Source organism: Vanellus vanellus (genome assembly GCF_965231255.1).
Source record: "Vanellus vanellus genome assembly, chromosome: 6".
In the NCBI taxonomy this organism is placed as follows: Eukaryota; Metazoa; Chordata; class Aves; order Charadriiformes; family Charadriidae; genus Vanellus; species Vanellus vanellus.
The window spans coordinates 9,106,460-9,128,634 of record NC_138911.1 but is presented as its reverse complement, the minus strand read 5'-3'; the positions used below and the strand labels follow the sequence as shown (position 1 = coordinate 9,128,634).

The following is a 22,175-nucleotide window of genomic DNA, read 5'->3' as shown; positions in this document are numbered from 1 at the left end:
TCACACACACATGTTAGTAACTCTGTCTCCAAAATACTGCATAAAAATACTTGGATTACTACTATGAAACTGACCTAGCAGTCTCTTTCTCTCTTTGTCAGAGAGCTTTGAATCTTCATCAATAGCTTTCAATAGAGATAATAGTTCATCTTTTGTGGTCTTCTCTGTGTTGGAACGATACTCTCTTTCATCAAGTTTTTGGCAAAAGGTATAGCCTAAAAGGAAATATGAGACATTCAGATAATTAACACCACAGTCACCCACCCCTGAGATTCTATAGGCCCATCCTCCGTTAGAGTCAAATCAGTCATTGTTACAGCAAGTATTTTTGCATCATCTCAGTCTCTTCTATTTCTTATCTGGGGGCATGACAAGAATAAAAAGTTCAGTTTAAACTGTTACCTGTTATCTTACTAGGATCTTGGCCTTTCTGCAAAGCCACCAGTTTATTGCTGACCATTTTATGCAGTGTCCCTGGGATCTTGAATAGGAAGAGAGGACAGTCAAACAGCATCTTAGAAAAAGACAATTCTGCATAAGCATGCAAGATAACAAAGACCTGGTCATTTTCTAGCACTTACCTTTAACACATCTCTTTGGTGATCCACAAGGAACAAGATCAGGAGGTCAGTTTTCCCTCTGGATAAGGTTTTATTGTTGATAATAGCTTTAGAGAATGTTCTTTTCACAACCATCCTGTTGTCACTCTAAAGAATAATGTGAAATTATGACCAGAAGAGGAGAATTAGTCTCCCCTTTAAGAAGGGCATCACCTTTGTTCTTCTAGAGTCATAGCTTTTCCTGTAGTCACATATTTAAGCTACAAATGTGTTTTCTGACCAGTATCCAGGACCTCTAGAGTTCAGTAAGTGTAAAGCAACATGTAACAGTTAAGTAAGCACATTTACCTCCTTCTGTAGTTTGAGCTCAGAGTTATGTGCTGCAACAGCCATGAAGTACAGTAGTCTTCTGAACTCCTCCCTGACTTGGCTGTCTAGAAGTTTCAAATAGAGCTGAACAGCTTCTAAAGATTGCTCCATCTTCCCATTCACTGGGGAGAGATAAAGGTATCTATTGCCATATTTATTTAAACAAATGCTACAATAAAACACCTAAATGAGCCACTGAAGAGATGTTTATCTCTCTAAAGGCAACTGGTCAAATAAAGCAATTCATTCTCCCCAAAATTTCTCGCAGGCTGATGAAAGCTGTTTGCATGCAGTCTGAGAACAGCCCACACCCAGGCTTTTAGCCTGATATTTAAGAAAACTCACTTTCAATTAAGTTCAATTACAGTTCAACCATCTTGAATGAAATGTGAAATACTGAAAAAGGAAAATGGTTCTGTTAAGAAAACGAACAGCCTCTTGTTGTAGAAAGAGAGATCTCCCAAGAAGAGAGGAACATGACCTAGATAAATGAGTTAGCTTGATGAATTAATTGCAAACCATTTTGTAGAGCTTTGACAAGTTTTAATTTAATTGGCCTTACTATGCAGAATACCCATTCTAGACGTGTGAATTATTTACAGTAGGTTGTACTAATAGCCCCCCTTTATCACGTAGGCAGGAGGAATGGGATATAAATGCAAGATATTCCTACCAACATGGAACAAGAAGAATAATCAAGCCAGAGAAAGATGAAAAATAAGAACAGGGATGAGTACATGTTAATTGTTGACTAAAGCATCAAAAGTTTTCTAAAATGCTGTCAAAACACAGAACTTAAGAAATGCACATTTCTATGGACAAGAAGAGAGAGTTGTGAATGGAATACAAAGCATCCACTCAGCTTTAACTTTAGATCTTACTGCCTAAATATTAGACTGTATTTATATTTAATTTCCATGGATACCAACTATTCCCAAGTTATAGCACTCCAGTTTTGCAGCTGTTCTGCACAGACCTGAATACAAACTACAGAACTGCATATAGTCGGGACCAAAAATTTCAAAGCACAGTCTTTGTGACTAGAAATTAAAAAAAAAAAAAAAAAAAAAAAAAAAAAAGAGCCCCAAACTTGCAGAAGTCAACCTTTAAGCTTGGCTGATGTAGTAAATACTCAGTTTATCAGTATATATCTCACATAAGCTTAGGAATATAGCTTTATTTTACTTACCTAGTAGTTCTGCAATTCCTAATTGGATTTCAGATGCATGGCTTAACAGCGGCTCCTTTTTTTGGCCATAATATCTACCAATATTTTCAAACAGCAGTAGTTTCCATGTGTCTGCTTTATCCTGTTGATCAGGCAAGTTCCTGCTAACATCTACCACCATATGATCTGGAAGATATTCCAAGCAATCTATTGCTGCTGAGAGCCATTCGTCTGTTCTAGAAGAGAGTGGTTTAACTTTGTAGCATTACTTACTGATGCCTTTCAAAGTTGGTTGTGTTGTTTTTCACAGAAAGTAAGTGGATCGGTTTCTCACTGCATGCGTAGGTACTTAAATACATTAGAAACCAACACACACACAAAACCACACTTTTCCTGATATACTCAGTAGATCATAGCCGCATACCTCTTTGTTATGTATTTAATCAAGATGAAGAATTAGTAATCCACACAGGTAGACAGTCACAAGCAGTTAAACCTAAAGTTAGTAATGTCCTCTACTGTTAGACAAGGACATAATTATCACTAGATAAACAGAAACATGAACCTTGATCAGATTCAGACTGGTTTTCTATGTTTTAAACTGTATTTATATACAGTATCAGGCTCAGCATTCTTGGCTTTTTTAATATAGTTTGAGAAACTAAAAATATTCCCTCACAGGTAATTTTTTTTTTTAAGGAAAAAAAATTCAAGAAGATAGCAAAATCTTCCTTCAATGCAGCAAACAATTCCCCCTCTGAATACTATCAAATACTATGATTTTATTCAAAACTCTGCCAGGGGTCAGCAGAAGTTGTCTCAGCTACTTCTGGTTTGTAGCTTAGCAATGGCTATCTAAGTAAAGCTAACAGAGATAGAAGTGCCTACGTGCATCCCTTCTGCAACACTGAAAGCAGAAAGTTTTTCAAAGTTGCAGAGGTGACCGACGAATACTTACTGTGAGTCACTGAAAGCCTTGAGAATCTCTCTGTCTAGGTAGTTGCTTGTGATAACATATCCAGTTCCCTTCCTTGGTTGTGGAAGCTGAGGTCTGATCTCTTGGTGCTCAAGTAAAGATTCAAGGAGCGGAAGGTCTACAAGCTGCAGCAGTCGAGCAATTGTTTGTTCTCGCCATACTTCATTAATAACTAGGAAGGGTGGAATACACAAAGCATGTGCATGGAGATTGAGCATGTGCAAAAAGACAGATTATGAAAAAGACAACACCCCATGCTCCCATCAGTCCTAATCTAACAGATTAATTTTACCAAAATAAAATTTACAGTAGCAGACACAGTGGCCCTTATCAGCTTTTAGTGCATTTTATGACCAAAAAAGGAAAGAATTAGCCATTTGTTTAGTTAACTACAAACGTCAGGAAACTGCTTTTTGGAGAAGTCTGGAGTGCTTAACATTCTTTGTGCTCTAATTTGCAAGCAATCTTTGTTCTAGATAAGTGATTTTAAAAAAAAGTGTAACAGTGACACTATCCTTATCACAGCTTCAACAATTATGATCTGGTTTGACTTTTGAGAGTTTTTAGGATTCATCAGCATTTTTAATCAAATGAAACAACGCATTAGATCATAGTTTAGTCTGAGAGAGAAGACATGAATTGTCAAGAACAGTATCACACAATACTGAAAGAGTGACAGACACTGCAGATACACTGTTAAAAAGCTAGGGAAGAGTTTTAGCTAACAGCAGACTATTGACCATGATTAAGTCAAGCACAGATATAGCGCAAGTAGTTGAATATTACAAAGAATGTTCCTAACACAAACCAAGCTCCATACAATTGTGTATTCTTCTCCACAGAAGTCAACACTGATTTATTTCAACTAGTGATAATGGGTCCTCTCTGATGAAATAAAAAGGTAAAAAGCAAGCCTGCAAAAAATATAATTTGCCTTTGTTACAACATAGTGCTCTACATGAAATACTACGAGTCAGTTTGACTCCCACTCCAATCCAACAGGCATAAGCCTTTCCAGTCCTACAGTTATTATCTTCCTTCCGCAAACAAATGACCGAGACATCATTTGGCGTACCTTGACGGGACAAACTGTCTGAGATGTTTACTTGAGGGGTATTTGCAGGCTTTAAACTCAGGTTTTCCCAGAGATCCTCCAAGCTTTCTGGTTTGACAGGAGTAGAGTGAAACAACATGCTCTTCTCATGCCTGAGATTAAAAAACCATTTTTATATATATTTATATCCATATATATGGGTAACCAACCCACCCCCCCCCCCCAAAATGTCTAGAGTTTTAAGACATTATTCCTGACAGCAAAATGAGGACAAAAACTAAGAGCTGTTCTTGAAAAACCTAGAAGGTGGTTGCTCTGTAGCAACACCACTCCTAAAGTTTTTCATGCCATCAACTAGTGGAAGGCTTCAGAAACCTGTCACCCATTTCTGGGTGTTAGCTGGCTCTTTTCATAACCGCTTTCATATGCTATCGAGTAGCTACAAAATTACTATTTCTCCAAGAATATTTGTTTAGTTTTGATTTCCCTAGCTTCTTTGGTTTAGGGCACTGCAAAATCCTTTTGATGTCTGCTATCTTTGCTATGTATGTGACAAGCTGTGTGAATCAACAAATCTGTTCCTTTCATTAAATGAAGAAGTGCAATTCAATAGATCTGTGCCCTGCCCAGAAGAAAAACACCTTCATTCTACACTAACGGAACACGAATAACCTGGTTTCATGACTGTTTGTCCAATATATTCTAGAATCTTGCTTTAACAGCCCTTGCGATGAATATATTTTTAAATAATCACATTTGATTAAAGTGCTTTTTTATTTCTCACAAATCCTCCCCTCTCCAAATGAAAGCTTGGGACAGTTTTCTCTAGCACAGAACAAGAGCTAGTTGTGGGAAAGAGTGGGGAGAAGCAGAACCAAGGAACTATCCATTTTTAATCTCTGCTTCTAGAATTTTCTGATCAGTTGGGCTGATGCACTTCAGTTCACATTTGCTACTCATAAGCACACCAATCATATAAGGTATTTTCTTTTTAGATCAATACTATTTGCAATTTTCAACAGTGTGTATTGCTATAACTATTGCAATAACTACATGAATGTAGTTTCGCTTAAGAATATGTTTGGAGATGAACACTTAACTTCCCTTAAACAGTTTTTGTCATTTGACAAAGTGTCACCTACATAGCAGTGTGCTCTGTTTTGTGATGATTTATTTAGTGCCAGAGTTTTCTCTGCTCACTCTTAAAGTGACAGGGGAACAAAACCTTACAATTGCACTTCCCTCTGGTTCTACAATGGCATGTAATAGCATAACAGCCTGCTACCTAGCCTTGGAACAAGTCATACACATATAAAAAAGCAGCTGAAAACACTTTGAAAAGCTAAATTTGAAGTGCAGTGAAGGTAGGATGACGAAAGAAGGAAACTATTTTTGACCTGTTTTATCCTTAAAAACTGGATGGATTACTAGCTTATGACATATCTAGTTGTGCAGTGACTAAAGATTGTTCCGTGGCATTAGCCTGATGCACCTGAATTCCAGTTGGTTATATTGGTCTAGAGCCTAACAGATCAGTATCTGTAACACACTTAATTTCTACCCTCCTAGCCCCCTCCCCCAAGGCGATGTGATAACAGACACAGAAAACAAGTAACTATGCAGGCTGAATGATTTACTCACTTCAAATTGCTGTTTCCTACCTATCTTCCACCCACAAACATCTGTACAGTATCTACTTCCCCCCCCCCCCCCCCAGTCCTGTAATTGTACATCAGTTTCCCCTTCTCTCCCCTAGAAGATTTTCCCATTGTAAAAGATTTCTTATTTTCATATTCCATTATGTACTAACCTTTGTGGTGTACAATGCTGGTAATCTTTATCAAGTTCTGTTTGGTTTGAGACATTTGTAAATCTGTAGAGGCTACTGCTACTGTCTTCAAATACAGACCGCTTGTCTTTTCCAAAGACCCTAGTGGAAACAGCCTCAAATACTTTGTAATCCATCAGGGCTTGACATACACGCACTATTTTAGCACGGGAAATATCAACATCCCCAAAATACTTGTTTTGTAGAAGATGGGCAAAGACAACATCCACCGCATCTGAACCAATAAAACAGTCATGATAGCACTTCAGGTTCTGGCGACGCTTTTTCACTTCCACTTGAGTTTGAAGTGCATTGATAATGCTGCTCCAGACATATGTTGCTCCAAATGGTTTCTGCGCCAAGCTAAAGCCTGAGAACAGAGAAAGCATAAAGACTGAATTCATGCTGCAATTAGAAAAGAACTGCCCCCTTTCTGGCTACTAGCTTTCACGAATCTTGTAAGGATTTAAAAATCTTTGAGACTTCCAGTTGGCTTGAGTTGCTCATGTATTAACATTTTGCTACTTTCTCAGCAAGTCTGCCTGCATTGTACCAATGTACCACACTCTGGCAGTTGCTCTCACTACATTAGCCTGGAGCTTTGCAACTAGGAGTTTCTACTTTTTCAGCCTGTCACTTTGTGGCACTATCCTTTTGCACATTCCTCCATCACCCGATTGTTATGCTTGTAGAACCTACTCCTAAGCACAACATTCCCACAACCAAAAGCTTGCTGTACGTACTTGTAACTCACCAGTTCCTCTGCTAACACTGACAAAACTATACAGCTGGGCAGGCAAGAGGGAAGCAGGGATGAAGAGCCACATCAAAACCTTGTTTCCTACAGGACTGTGCATACACACAAGCTACCTAGTATCAGTGCCTAGCATATCACTAACCAGATGAAGAATTCTCTTAAGACACCACTCACTCAACACCTATCCCACAGAACAGCCTTCTGCCACCACAGCTCCAGCTGAGACTTAAGCTCTGTGTATTCAATGCTGCTTCCATGAGCCAACCAGTCTTCCCTCCCCCAATAAAACCACTGAACTATTACTCATTTACCAATCTGATTAAGAATAGCATGCTAACAACTAACAGTTTGACCAGAGGCTAGACTCAGCCTCCACAGGAAGGATTTACTTATGAAGTTTGCAGGTGGCACCCAACTGGGAAGAGTTACAGCCACCAGAGAGGCTAGAATTAGAATATATGTTTCTCAGTAAATCAAATGAATAATTTATTGAGACAGAAAGCAGAGGAAGACGAGAGAAATCAAAGGCTCAAGGACAAAATACGGAATGAGGAGTTGGCAGCAATCCTACAGAAAGCCATCTGGGGTTATGACAGACCTCAAACCAAATGAATTAACAGTGTGATGCAGTGTTTAAAAAAAAAAAAAACACCACCAACATGCAACTCATTCTGGAACATATTACCATGAACATTTTCCACAGAGATGCAGGAGGTCTTTTTTCTGTTCAGTCTGAAGTGGCACTAAAGAATTGTATTCCAATTTTAGGCACCAGAGTTTTCAGCTGATCTCCTTCTACCAGAGAGCCCAGAAATTAGCAAGTTGGCAGGGGGAGTGGAAGCAGGGGGGAAGTTAGGGGGGCAGTAAAGATTCAGAAAACAAGGGAAAAAAAAAAAAAAAAGCAGGGAACTCAGTAGCATTTAAACACACCAACACTATTATTAAAGGACAGCAATGGTTATCTTCAGAGCCATTACCAATTAGATACCTAATTTATGAAAAGATTTATATCAGGGGAAAAAAAAAAAAAAAAGCTTTTTAATACAAGGCATTGAACCAGACTAGGTAGAAACTTTCCAGAACGTCCAGTTTCCAAAGCTTTAAAAGTACAAGACAGACAAAGCACGCACTTGCTGATACTTTAACCCGATGATACCTTCAGATATGCAGAACAAACAAAACAACACAGAATTTCCTTCCAGCCCTACTTTTTTGTTAGCTGACTAGCCTGTTTGGAAGGAAAAAAAATAAAACCAACCCAAACCCAACACCACCAAACATACACCATCGCTGGTTTCTGTTACTAAAATAAATACCAACACATACTACCTGCGATAATTCTACTATTAACCTCTGCTTTATCATCTCTTTCTTCCATACCCACTCCTCCCCCTGCCCCAAATCTTTTTAGGGGAAGCGGTATTAAGTGTGGCATTAAGTATTAAGGTGACGCGGTGGGGGAAAAAAGCAGAAATTGTTCTCAAGAAGCGACCTTTAGCCCTTTACGTTGTATTAACGATCCACCTGCTTTTTTTTTTAACTCGTTTTCAGGACAGAAACAGCTGCTCGAGTCTCCCCGTTACCCACCGCCGCCCCGCGGGCACTGGACAGGCACCGCGTCGGCGCCGCTGCCCATCCGCCAGCCCCCAGCCCGGGCCGCGGGGCCACCACGGCGGCCGAGCTCGGTGAGGTGAGGGAGAGGCGGCGGCGGAACAGGCGCGAAGCCCGGACGGGGCCTCCCGGACGGAAACACCTCCCTCCACCGGCGGCGGAGAGCGGCCAACTTTTGAATCTCCGTGGAGCGGGGAAAAGCGCCGGCACGGAGCTCCCGACGGGCAGCGGCTAGGCGCACAGCAGGACGGCTCCGGCCCCCCGAGCCCTCAGCGGGGCAGACCCGTTCCGCCTCGCCTCGCCTCGCCTCGCCGGCTGAGCCCACCGAGCCCAGGCTGAGGGCACTCTGCAGCCCGGTTCCCCCCTCTGCTCCCCCGGCCCCACTCAGCCGCCACCGCCCCTCTCCCTGCCCCGTACCCGTCGGCCTGGCGGCGGGGCTGCAGACAGCGCTGAGGCTCAAAGCCGCCGCCTTCTCCCGCACCGTAGCCATAACCGACGGCGGCTCCACGCACTACTGCGACGCCCGCCGCCCGCTGGAAGAGGTAGCCCGTCAAGGGGCGGGCCGCCACGCCCACGCCCACCCCCATTGGTCGGGGCAGGCTCGGGGGCGGGGGCAGAGCGCGCGCGGCGGCGGCGGTTGAACGGCTGCCCCGCGTGCCGGCGGGCTGCGGAGGGGCCGCCGCGAGGCGAGAGCGCCTCAGAGCAGTCGACAGGGAAGATGGCGGCTCGGGGAGGGGAACGCTGAGGTGAAATCCAGCCCGTCCCGGAGCTACACCCCAGGCCTATCTGCCAACCAGGCACTGCCTGACTCGCGGCCGGACAGGTTGACATGTTTTTCTTTCTGTGAACACCAGCAAGATCCATAAACTGTGACTGTCCTCGGGGAAAAAATGCAGCGAAGTCTGTGTGTTTACCAGCGTTATGGTTCTGGTGCGAGAGGGTACTGCTGCTCTCAACTGGGTAACAGCATTGTCTGCGCTGAAACGCCCAACCGCCAAATCCCTGATGCTTCCCACAGCGATACAAACGCTACCCTGCAATCCTAGCAACGGGATATATGACCCTGTTGTTAAAGCACAGAATGCAAACTTTTCCCTGTATGCACTGAGTAATTAAAAAAAAAAATCAAACTGGTCATCTATATTTCAAGTTAACCCAAGAACAGGCCTCATACGTGACTGTGGATGAACAATTCAACAATGATCTTGCTTGTTAACAGGACACGTGGCTTGAACAACCACATATGGTTGAAATTTCCCTCTGTCTTATATGAGCTGTTTATTATAGCAGTAGGAATTTTTTATTGGAATGAAATAATAAATTCACTTTCAGGGTAATAAAAGTTTTTTTTTTTACTGTCTGCAGGATACAGCTGAGAGATCCAACATAATTTTCCACTAAATAGGGAATATTTTGATGATTCTTACTCAGTGACAGTGTATTAGGACAACATAAAATTGAATTGTATTTTTAGACTGACTTCAATAGGAGCAGACGGAAAGCCAAAATGATCTCCATGATGCACAAATTCTAAAAGTGTACAATGCACATTAAAACTCAAATAACAGATATTACAAGTGACACAAAAATTCATTTTAAGTTCTCAGATTATTGAACTGTTAATGGCAGTTTTGCAAAACAAAATCCCCAGTGAAACTTCAGACTGTTCTACAACCAGTTCCGTGTGAGCAGGTGTAAAGTGCAGGACGTGTGCTATCCACTGAAGCTCAAGTTAGCCTTCTTTTGTGCTTATTTGTCACACTTAAAGGTAGGGCACTGTAAGTTTGTTCATCATATATAAATGAATAAACAATGGACTTCATTTTACGCTATGAAAATTGGTACAGGGAACTAGAAACCACAAACTTACAGCAAACAAAGATCTCTCCATGTTTCACGGACAAAGCAATGAAGTACTTAATGGAGTTCTAAGAGTGGAAGTTCTTGCTTAAGTTTTTCAGACAAATAAGTCTTAAGCCTCTGGGCTTAAGCCCAGAGAAAAAGGAATCTATTCCAACTGTAACAAAATGCTGGCCTTTGAAAATAAAAGTTCATATTGTTTTTCAAGAATAGGAAGTGACAAACAGAGATTTCTTTCTTGAGGGATGAGAGGAAGATGTTAAAAAACCCCAGTTCTGACTCATAGGTGTGTTTTGACAGTTGCCTTTAAGAACCTAATAAACACATATAATGCATGGGTCAATGGGGATTTCCATGATACATTTTTTTTTATTATTCCCTACTTTTGGAATAGTTTGATGCCGGACTTTTTTGATGCATTGTCAAAATATATTAACTGCAAATCAGTAAATGCCTGAGTTCATTTTAATTTTTAAAAATAATTTATTTTTGCATTGTTGTTGAAATAAAGTGACACAGTCAATAATTCTGCAATGGCTCAACATAATCTTGAGAGAATTTAGAATTACAAACATTTTCAAATAGGAGATGTACCAATCAGTTAATAAGAACATTACACCTTACATCAGAGAACAACTTGTCAAAATACCTCTTGCAGAGAACAGAGTGAACCACAGCTAATGCACTGTGAGCTGCTAATATAATTTTTATCCTTGCATTTTATTACTAAGTGATAAGCAGTCTACCCCGGATTTCTGCCTTTGCCTCCATGTTTCCCTACAGTGACCACAACCATAACACACCAGTTTCTCCATGGGCAGGTGGGCAGCTACTGGCTGGTCAGCCAGCTGCTGTCCAGCAGTATCTGGGTATCAAAGGATGTTGAAAAATGCTATACAACTTTCAGTACTTCTTACAATAACATCATTATAAAATGCTTTCCTAAAGCACAGATATACTTTTACACAATTATTAATATATACATAATTAATTTATATTTTTATAGAGTCATTTTAAAGAATGCAATCTCATGGAGCCATTATGGTCATTCTTAGCCGGTGTAATTCCTTAGACTGCAGTGGAAAGATCTCAGGATGAGATTGCAAGACGCTGTATTTGGCTTCACCTTCCACAGTGTTTTCCCCAAATTAACCTCCATAAAGTTGAACACAGGATGCATAAAAGAATGCCAATTACAAAGACATAGTTCACATAATTCATTCACCAGAATACTTAGGATCAACTTAGTGACATTCCCACACACACAGGGAATGGTAACTTTGCTTCAAAAGCAGTTCTACTGAAAAAATATAGGACTGCAGAGACAGGTGCTACTGGAGGTAAATCTATCAAAATCTGGTCTGCAGGGTGTGTGTCTGCAAGGCAAATTATAAACGGCACCAATGAAGGAAGTTTGATGATATGGAAAGCTTTACTGCTGGCTCCCTATCTAATAATGTTATGTTAAGTCGCACAGAACAGCAATTTTGTGATCTAATTATGGTAACTAAAATGTATTTTTAACAAAATGGCCGAGTTTTAAGTTGGACAGTTATGTCAAATTCTTTGAAACTCTTCTAAAGAACTTTTATAGTGAGAAACAGCAAAAGAAAAATCTATTTTGATTTACTTCTAGGTCATCTAGAAATGGTCCCATCTACACCAGGATCAAGAGAGAGGCCTACATTTTGAAAAATCTACAAACTTCCATTTTCAAGAATTTCTGTGAGTCTCATGTAAAAACTGTAAGGTTTAACTAGAAGCATACAGCAGAAAAGAGTATTTAAATTCAAGAGCCACAATTTCAGGTATGTCTGCTGCTCAGGTTCTGATTCACTTACTTGTGTCAATTAAGTGTTTGCTTAAGGATAAAGATGATGATACAGGATAACGTGGGCTGTCACCCACATTCAGGTCTTCTCTGATTACGGGGAGAGAGAAGGCAAAATGGAAACTTGTCTCATCACAAAGTGAGAAGCTGATTAATACCTTTCTAGAAAGTGCTGTCTAGCTTTTTCCATAATGAACTTGGAAGCTAGACAGCCAAACGGTATTTGGATGTGAGAGCACTTGTAATTTCCAGGTATTCTAGGCACAAGCAAAGGAGATATAATTGAATACAAAACCTCACAAAGTAAAAAACGACTGTGTGATTAAGTCTTTCAATATCATTATCGAAAAGACAAAGTTTGAAAATGTGTTACCTAAAAAAGATGGAGGCATATTAATGGAAAATACGGGCTGTTGCCGTTTCATCTACAGCAGATCAATGCTTGGTTAAGAGATTGGGAAATGTTACGTATTCTTGAAAGAAACAAAGGAAAGGCTGTTTCAATTTCAAAATTTTTAGAAAAACTGAAAGGACCCCAAAGCTAGAAAATAAAATGTTCTAAAACCAAGAAATGTTCAACGTTCCAATTATTATTCACATTTTAAGTGCCAAAAGAATAGAAAAAAAATATTGATTTGTCACTGAAAATTGACTATGAAGTAGAGCTATTTTGCAGAAGAATACTCATTTCATATTTTCAAAAGAATTTAGATCCCACTTTTCTGAAGGATTAACATAGACTCCCCATTTCAAATGCTAATCTTACATCTCATAAACACATGAGACTATAGAAAGCTATCTCTCTTATACCAAACTTTTTTTTTTTTAGATTTCAAATGCCTTCCCATAACAACATAAGCTTTAAAGATTAAGTGTATGTCAACACAGCTTAAATTTATATATACATACAATTTTATTGCCATAATCGCAAGGATCTATTGAACCCAATCTTTATGGCTGTTTCTGAAAAAGCATAGCAATTAATAATTATCATAAAAATTCAGAAAAACATTCCAGTTATTTTAGAACAGTTACTCTTTTGTTTTTTCCCCACTTAAATATCAACAATGCCTGTATTCACTGCAGTGCTGAAGTTGATGAAAGGAGAATATTTTAAACAGTAACCCTTAAAATGTTACTCCATTCCATTCACAAATGATGAGACAAATGAAATTTTGACATATGGTTCACTGTAACATAGATACTCATGTAAGGGAAAATCAACAGCTTCAGTTACAGAAGTTACTATTTTTTAAGTCACAGTTATCATAACATTATCAAATCCCCTCTATTTCATTGCATACAAAGTCCAGTATGTGTTTAATACTGAAGCTGTCCTATAAATATCAGAAAACTTTCTCTTCCACCTTTATTAATCTAAAATTTAAGAAAATGATCAGCAATTCATACACTATTGGATTGCAGAATGCTTTTTGATATGCTGGAAACTGAAAAAACTCCCACAGTGAATCTGCCTTATTACTAACATGTTCTGCTATTGGTACTGAAGAGCATGAGAGGTTTGCTTGGGGCTGAACTCCATGGGTTAGAGGACTGACACTCTCCCTCCACACGATGCAGAACAGGTTATTCACAAATTCTCTGTGCTTAGTCCCAATTTCCCATCTACGTTTGAATTAAAAAAGCTCATGTAGTAGTAGGTTCTGTGGGATATAGTAATGCCATCCTGCAACATTCAACCCCTACCAACCACATCTGCCCCAACCCCCTCCCACCCCCCCGTGGAGAGGCTGTCTGCAGGCGCACTCTTGCTTGGGCAAGGGTACAATTTACTCTCAAAGTGCAAACTTCAGTATTTTATACTGATGTAAAGTCTGTAAGGATTCTACCCTTGCACTTTTGAAGAGACTGGAACAATAAACAAGTTCCCAGGACAGAAACTTCTGGATGACTGACTGAATCGACAAAGGGTGCATTGTCCAGGAGCGCAACCCTTCCATTCCTGAGCTGGAATACCAATGTGATTGTGGGACCAAGGCAGGCAGGGCAATGGCAAATGAAGGGCAGGGAGGCAACGCGCTGAGCCTGCACTGGTGCACACTGACCTCCGGTGGAAAACACTGCACTCTGAGTAACAATCCACATGCAGGCACTGGAAAGGGAGTGCGTCGGAGCCAGCATTACTTAAGATGGCTTACTGTCAGGAAGTGTACAGGGGGCAAAGACTATTAGCGGTGTCACCAAAAACACAGGGACAAGCCTCTGCTTCTCAGTCTTAATAAACACTAAGGAATTTTGTCTTAAACAGATTTTTCAACTTTTTCCTCTTGTGGAAGTTTTCTGGGACTTTCAAGAATTATTAGATATTATAAGCAGAGATTGATTACAGCATGCCTAAATGTGTGCAGGATGGCATGGTCCTAGCAACACTGTTTGGACAAAGACTCCTCACAGAACAGTAAAGACTCACTGTCATCTACACACCAGAAACCTGTTCAACCAGAAGGAGGTGTTCAAGGCCAGGCTGGATGGGGCTTTGAGCGACCTGGTCTAGTGGGAGGTGTCCCTGCCCATGGCAGGGGGGTGGAACTAGATGATCTTTAAGGTCCCTTCCAACCCAAACCATTCTATGATTCTATAACTGAATTCCTGATTTTGACCATTCTTCAGAAAACAGCTTCAAACCAATTATATTTACACTGAGCGTAAGGCTTGTCTCCTAGAGCAGAGGATCAGGCTTATTGTTTATGTATGCTACAAGCAGGAATTTGTAAGTCACCTTTTGTATTACTGTACAATGTGCTGGGGCCACTAAAGTCAATTATGCCATGTTTCACCAGGCCCACAGTTCAGGATGGGAAAACGGCCCTGGAAGCACCCTGCAAGAGAGCCTTGGTACCCCACTAAAACTCAAAGAGAACTTTCAGGGTTCATGTCAAAAAGAAAATAACAATCCCTGGCCAAACACTTCTTACTTTTTGTTATACTTTTTTTTTTTTTCCTCCACCAGCTGGTTCCAGAGTTACAACACTTGAGTTCTCACAGAACACAAGCTTTCTCTTTAGCTCCTTTAGTGCAAAGTCTGTGGACAAACTACCTCTCTGGCTGTTTAAACAAAGTTGCTGGACCTTGCACTGAAGCAAATAAAAAGCATTCACTTAGTCTCTTCTGCTACCAAAGCTGTAGGGATAGTAATTTCTCCATACTGACCAACAACAATCTGGGAGGTTTCTGAAACCACCAAAGCTGCTTTACTTAGAGAACAGATTTAAGTCCTTATTCTCCTAGAGCTTTGAACAAGTTACTGATTTGACCTAACCACATGATAAAACATTGATGCTTCAGCTTTTATTTAATTATCATACCATTTACCTTCTGTCGCTGCAGAAAAAAATATAATAAATAATACACAGACAAATCACACTAGCAGCTACCACATTTAGAGAGCAGAAGATGATCCCAAACAATGTAATTTTATTTAAAATGTCTTGCTATCACAAGCCCTGGAAGTCTTAAAAGGCTGCAGCATGTACTACCAATAAGACAGTTTAACATTTCAAGTAACACATGTATAACAAAGAGAGAATTTATTTAATCATAACTTGAACCAAAACACCTATGAAAAAATAGTAACTGGAGGCAAGAGTGTCTGCTGCCATCTATAACCTTTATCACATGCACAGGATCAGATGCACAATTAAAATTCTCCTGTGTGTGAAAATGCCATTGTGTCTAGAAGAAGAAAAATACTCAGATTTTGAAGCGGTTACACAAACTGTATGATTAACAGTTATCTGCTAAGCATGTCTCAAGAGGACTCAGTTATAGTATTTTAAAGTTAATATATCAACTGTATACTGGATGGAAATTTTACAGTATAGTTTACTGCTAGCATTTCTCGCACATTTCCCTGTTACTCCTACTCTCGCAAACGGGCAGTTACCTGAATGCCCCTCTTCTAATCGCTGTTTCCATGTATGCTCACCATACACACATTCGTCTACATCAAGGTAGAAGACCTGACTGGATTGATTAAAATATTAGCATCTTAGTGCCAAAAAATTCCCTTAGCTATTATGTCAAAGTCCCAATTTGCACAGGGCTGTAGCATTTCTTGGTTTTATTTGGAATGATCATAATTCAAACACTGTACACACAGAGAGAAATCCATTCATGCTATGACACAGTCCAAACATAATGTGGTTTTTTTTTTAACCTTTCACATGGACATCTGAAGAAAGGTAAGTGTCGAACTTTGAATGATATACGTGCATTTGCAAAGATAAAATAAAAATTCTTGTCTCAGGTGACTGCAATACAAACACTTCTTGAAAGGGCTTTTGCTCTCCTCATGCTTCTTGGAGCACTGACAATAAAGGACAACCCGAGTAGGAACTACAGTCCATTAATACACACACTCAAAAATGGATTAGAGCAGGAGGCGCTGAAAAAACACTGCTTGTATGCAGAGATATACTGGCATGCATGCTTTCCAAAACTAAAGAACCCCCTTTTTTATAGCAAAACAAAAGGCAGAATTAAGACTAGACTGAATTAATCTTTTAAAGTCATTGGGTGTGGAAAATGCTAACAGCCTTCTGGTGGGGACCCTCTGCTAGGAATGTCCACCTGCCACCAGATCACGTTGCTGGCTTGTCATCGCTTTTCAGTCAGTGTATACATTGCAGCACACCTAATTGAAGCTACTTCCTAACTAGGACCAGTCCCAACTCCTACACCATCTGCTCCTCAACTACCTACACTCCAAAAGTTCCCCTAGCCTCACCCTTTCCAAAGTCCTCCCACATATCACCCACATTTTTTCCAACTTCCCACCCCTCTTCTCCCTCAGATTCCTCCTATATGAACCATCACATACATAGAAGCCCTCCCACCTTATTCTCATTCTGTTTTTCCTAAAAGGGCCTTAACTGCTCCTTCAGTTCTGCTCATGAGCACTGCTGTTATTGCTACTTCCCTCTACCCATTGTGCGTCAGTGTAGCTGAAAAAAAAAACAAACACAACAAAACACAAAAACCAAACACCCCCTCGCCAAAGAAGTAGCCCAGTGGAACTTTTAAAAGCAGAAATCTAAGACATACCCAGGAAAAATGACAAACCTTTGCAGGGCTGTACTCTTTCTTTGCTGTTTTCCCTGATTCACCTTTTATTTTTCTCCTTTATAAATAGCTTGTTCTCCGTATTTATTGCTGTGTTCTTATATGAGATCAAATTAAAAGAATTTTAAGACAGCTTTCTTTTCTTTAGTTTCTGGAAATGAAACAAAGGTTTGTTAGGTTTTCTATAGGAGAGGCAAATACCTAATGCAGAATGAGTTATTCAGATTGCCTAAGATACTTACCAACAAACTGCTGATAGTAGGAGCTGCTGTTCTTTAAAAAGCTGCATACATCCAGCTTCTTGCATTTTTCTTCTTTAAAACAAAAAACTTAATAAATTTTAACCTATATTTGGAATGCAGTATCAAAAGCTTCAGCCTCCACGCTGCAATGGGACATTCTCTGTGTCTACCCACTTCCCAAAGTGTTTTTTGGAGAAAACACCAGTCAACTCCATGGGCAAATGTCTCATTTTATACTCATCTTGGTTTGGAAGCAGCTCTTATACATGGAACCATTAAAAAAAATAAATAAAATTCCAGCCCTTCAGATTCACCTTCTTCTGTTAATAAGTGGCTCAGAGAAGGCTTACCATGTATCTTATGGCCAATATCCACATCATGGGACTTCATCCCTCTGTGTGGGCGAAAAATATTTGTAAGAATATCTAGAGTAATGCATTGCAATTGGGGAGGGGGCGGAGAAGACTAAAAGCCGGTACAGCACCATTTCTTCTCATAGATATGTAGAGATTATATTCTAGTTTAGCAAGAAAGAGAACAACAGAAAACAGTATAGCAAAAAAACACCTGAATCACAGCAGTAGTCTCTCTCTTACCCCAGTTGAATGGCTCCTCACTTATCACATCAGTTTAAGACCTGGCAGATATATTGTGAAAATTAATTCAGAACATTTAGAATCCGTAAATGTAAAAAAAAAAAAAAAAAAAAAAAAAAGATAAACCAGACATGCTCAATCCATGCAATATAATGAAAAAAAAACCTCTAGAACTGTACTTCTTCATATTGAGATCAGCAAATTAGTTTAAATTGCCAATTTTTTCCCAACAATCTAATTTTTCAAGACTTAATAATAAATGACTAAGCATTATAAGGTTTTTGTTTAAAAAGTGTTTTCACTTTAATGGGTTTAGTTAATAACATCATGAATGGTACAAAACCGTCCTTTTTCACATTTCCATACATTGTTTTTACGGACCACCTGAAAATCTGGACTAAAAAAGCATAAAGTGTCTCTTAATTAGCCCTAGCTTCATTTTTGCCATATGTAGAGGAGATACGCAGAAAAACATGCATTTGTTACCAATGACATGTTAATATTAGCTTGAACAATAAGATATGGCAGAATGTGCATTGCATAATGCACAGATATGGAATAGGGTAAGGGAGACCAAATATCAAATTGGCAACAAAATAAGAAATGGTTGATGACACACTGACATTTTGTGACCATAGTTTTAGCTCTTCTGTTTTTAAATTGTTTTAAATAGTAGTAAATATTTAAATAATATTTAAAATATATTTCCCTATGGAAATCATTTACTTGGAAGACAGCCTGTAAGATTTGACTTTTTAAAAAGTAGTATATAATTCCAACAATATATGAATACAATACATGCCATAGAACTTCAAAGACCCTAAAAAGTCCTTAGCCATTTGCAGAAACAGCTTCTCAATCCAATTTTGTCTCTGATTTTTTGCTAGCAAAACTTTGGAAGTAGCATCTCAAAGAAAACCTGCCTTTAAGAGAAATACTGTATTTCAATAAAATCAAACGTCATGTAAACTGGGATGCCATACTAAAGGAAAAAAAATAGTGGAATTAAAAAAACAAGTTGTCATGTAATTATTTGAATTTCTGTTTTGCTAATTCATAGTCTAAGGAGAGTTTTGCTCCTTCCTAGTGCATCTTCTCTTGCAGTCAAATGAGTGCTCAATTTCCACTGTCAGATGTTAAGGGATGAAGACCTCACTGTTAGTTCAAGGAAAGAAAAAAAAAAAAAAAGATTGAGGTGTGGGTGCAGAATTAATTATCAAAAATGCAACAAAACAAAGTATTTGTGCAAAAAAAGTAATTTGTACATTGACTTTTTTCTAAGTTTGCTTCAGTATAGAAAACCTCTCCAATCCCACTAACAAAGCTTTATTTTGATTTACGATCCTTCAACACACTTGAGAGTTCCATGTTTTTACTTATTCTGATTTGGTAAATTAATAATCCAGCCACCTTTTTTGCAGCCCAAGACAAAGATGGAAGCTCCATTATATTAATCTTTAATAGTCTGGGGTAGTTACTTTTATTCAGGACAGGTTTTTCCTGTCTTCTACAGGCACAGTGCTCGTTTAACTGGCCTTGGGAATAAAACAGCCAAAAATAAGCCAGGTCACCTTCTATGGCAGTGCAGAGCATCCTGGCCAGTTTTTTGTTGGTTTTTTTTTTTTTTTTTTTTGAATGCTGTTGCTAAAATTACTTTCTTTTTAAATAGGTACAAGCTACTCCAAAAGCCTCTCATTTCTTTTTTTAGCTTCTAAGGACTTGGATTAAACCAAGTAGCTTTGGGAAGCTACTTCTAGACTCAAAAATCTAGAGCAAGTATACAGTAGCAGTATAGAAATAATTTAGAAAGCACAGAGGCCTCTCTCAACTAGTTGCTTCATAGTCACATTAGGAAGGTATGCGAGAGACACAAAGTCTGACGTGTTCTTTACTATACTGTCAAGGAGCCAACTTTATTGTTCCTTCAGTCTGCATCCTGATCATTTTTAAAAATAAAGATTAGGAATTCCCAAACTGTGCTGTGCCTATCACTGTAATGTGACAACACAACTCTGCCTGGGCAAGTAAACACCCCTCCCGAATCTACACACGCTGCCAACCACCCCCACCAACAAGGGAACACACTAAGTAAATTTGGGAACCCCCACTATTGATTAAAGAGTATACCAGGCACATTTCTACTATATCTCCAGTGTGTATATTTACATTAAAATAATCTTAGCTGATTGCTACCAATGTTGGCAACTTTGTTGTTTGGTTTCACCATATAAATTCTAGCTCCTACCAGATCCAACGCAGTATGACTGAAACAACAGCAACTCCTCAACCCTGTGCCTACCCTTCTTTTCACTGCGAAAATTAGCTTCATGATTGCTCCAACAATCAGCACATTCTTCCTAAACCAAACCCCATCTCACTCTCCTTGATCATAGTAGACATCGCAGTAGCACAATGCATCTAATGACATGATAGTGACCTCCCTTTTTAAAGCAAAACCACTACGAAGAGGCTTTAAAAAAGGCAAGGGCACATACCCCTTTCTGTTCACTGTAGTCTGCATACAAATTGTAAAGGAGAATTATTGCTTTCAAAAGATGAAAAGCTTTGGAAATATGGTAAACATCCTACAAGGTTCTAAAACTAATCAGCTAAAATTCTGTACATACTTTAATATTCAAACATCTATTTGATTAGTCAAGATCAAATAATTTCATTTTCACATCTATTCATTAAACTCTTTATAGTTCTAAGGTCTAATGAATATTTAACAACTAAATAGGATCGAAACAGGTAACAGGAAAAAAGGTCACATGGCAATGAACATTATTTCATTTGGCCAATGAATAGTGAACCCTGCTTTCTTGGCTGAAATTAAGGCACTAAGTGGCAGTGAAAGGATAAAGGAATGAATTTTTCTTCTGCATTATCTGAAAAAAGACCAACGTGACTATTTTTTTAGGACGCCAGTAGAGTACATATCCATTCTGAATGACTCAGTAAGGCATTCTGTTGGCAAATTTAAAGAAAATGTTCTCCTGATTAGAGCCCATTACATTCATTGTCTGAGTGTGACTAGTGGCACTACTAACTGTTAACAAACTGGAGGGGAAAAAAAGCTACAAAGATGTCTGAAGACTTGAAAGGCACCAAAAAGAGAACAGCTCTGCAACTGCCAGTTCTACAAACAATTATGTAAGCTGTGTTTAACACTGCATATAGTCTATTCAATCATCAATCTTTGTTGACAAAGATAAAGTGTAGTAGCTCTTCATTTAAACTCTCAGTTAATCAAGTGCTAGTTTAGTAAGAAATTTATTTTCACGTATCAGAAAATAATTGCAGTGTCTAACACAACTACACTTAAAGCAAAACTAGTCTAGTATGCATTATTCTGGTTAACACTGAAGCAAACCTGTATAAACAAAAGGGTTACCTCGAGATACATAGTTTACAATATGAAATCAACATATAAATGAATAGGATTTACTGAAAACAATGGAAAGTGTATTACAAAGATACATGAAACAATTTTAACCACAATATTTTCTCTGTGAAAAATACAACTATTAGTGAGATAAAATGTACAATTGAATTTTTTTTCCAAAAGAAAAAAAAAACACAGTATAAAGGAAAATATTTTTTTTCTTCAAAACAGGGAAAATAGTTAAGGTCATTGTCTTTCATTACAATATAATTTGACACAAAAAGCAGTCATAGGATTGCACCAACTCCATGTTCAGTCTCCTGAACATGACAATAGTAAAAGGAGTCCATAAAGCATAATGACATTTCTGGATTTTATGATGGCAATATACGTATGCAGAAGCTGATGTCACTCCGGCTCTGTTCACAAAATGTACAAAACTCTAAATTTGGTGGCCAGACATGTAAAAATTAGTTCACCCCAACGCTGACTTTTCCGTTGCTTAGTCAGGGATGGAAAAATCTGTAGTATTTTAAGTGTTGCTATCTTTTTAGCAATAAAGAAAAAAGTATATGTAGTGCATGCTTTATCACTTGTCAAAAACATTTCTGAAAATAAAGCTAAGTTATCAGATAGTTTACAAAATAGAAAATAATTCTTCAGGTTAAAAATGTGGTTAGGTTTACATTTAGCTCCATCTCCAAAGGACTGATTTCCTTGGCAGCATCACTTTTCCTTAGCAAGAGCCAAGGCACAAAGTTCCATAAAGAGAAATAAAAATGGCTACGAACAAGAACGTAGTCTGGCATTGTAAAAGAAATCAGAGCCTCTCTCTGAGCCTTCTGTTCCATCAGTT

General features: G+C 38.9%; 1 protein-coding gene across 1 annotated transcript; it reads right to left on the bottom strand.

The window, feature by feature from the left end:
• DEPDC7 (DEP domain containing 7) lies at positions 1-8,813 on the bottom strand (the record flags this gene model as incomplete). Its single annotated transcript, XM_082484818.1, has 9 exons — positions 1-215; positions 403-481; positions 582-707; positions 909-1,051; positions 2,119-2,333; positions 3,056-3,245; positions 4,149-4,279; positions 5,938-6,325; positions 8,741-8,813. The coding sequence occupies 9 exons, from the start codon at positions 8,811-8,813 to the stop codon at positions 1-3; spliced, it is 1,560 nt and encodes a 519-aa protein (XP_082340944.1).
• Between the last annotated feature and the right edge of the window lie 13,362 nt (positions 8,814-22,175).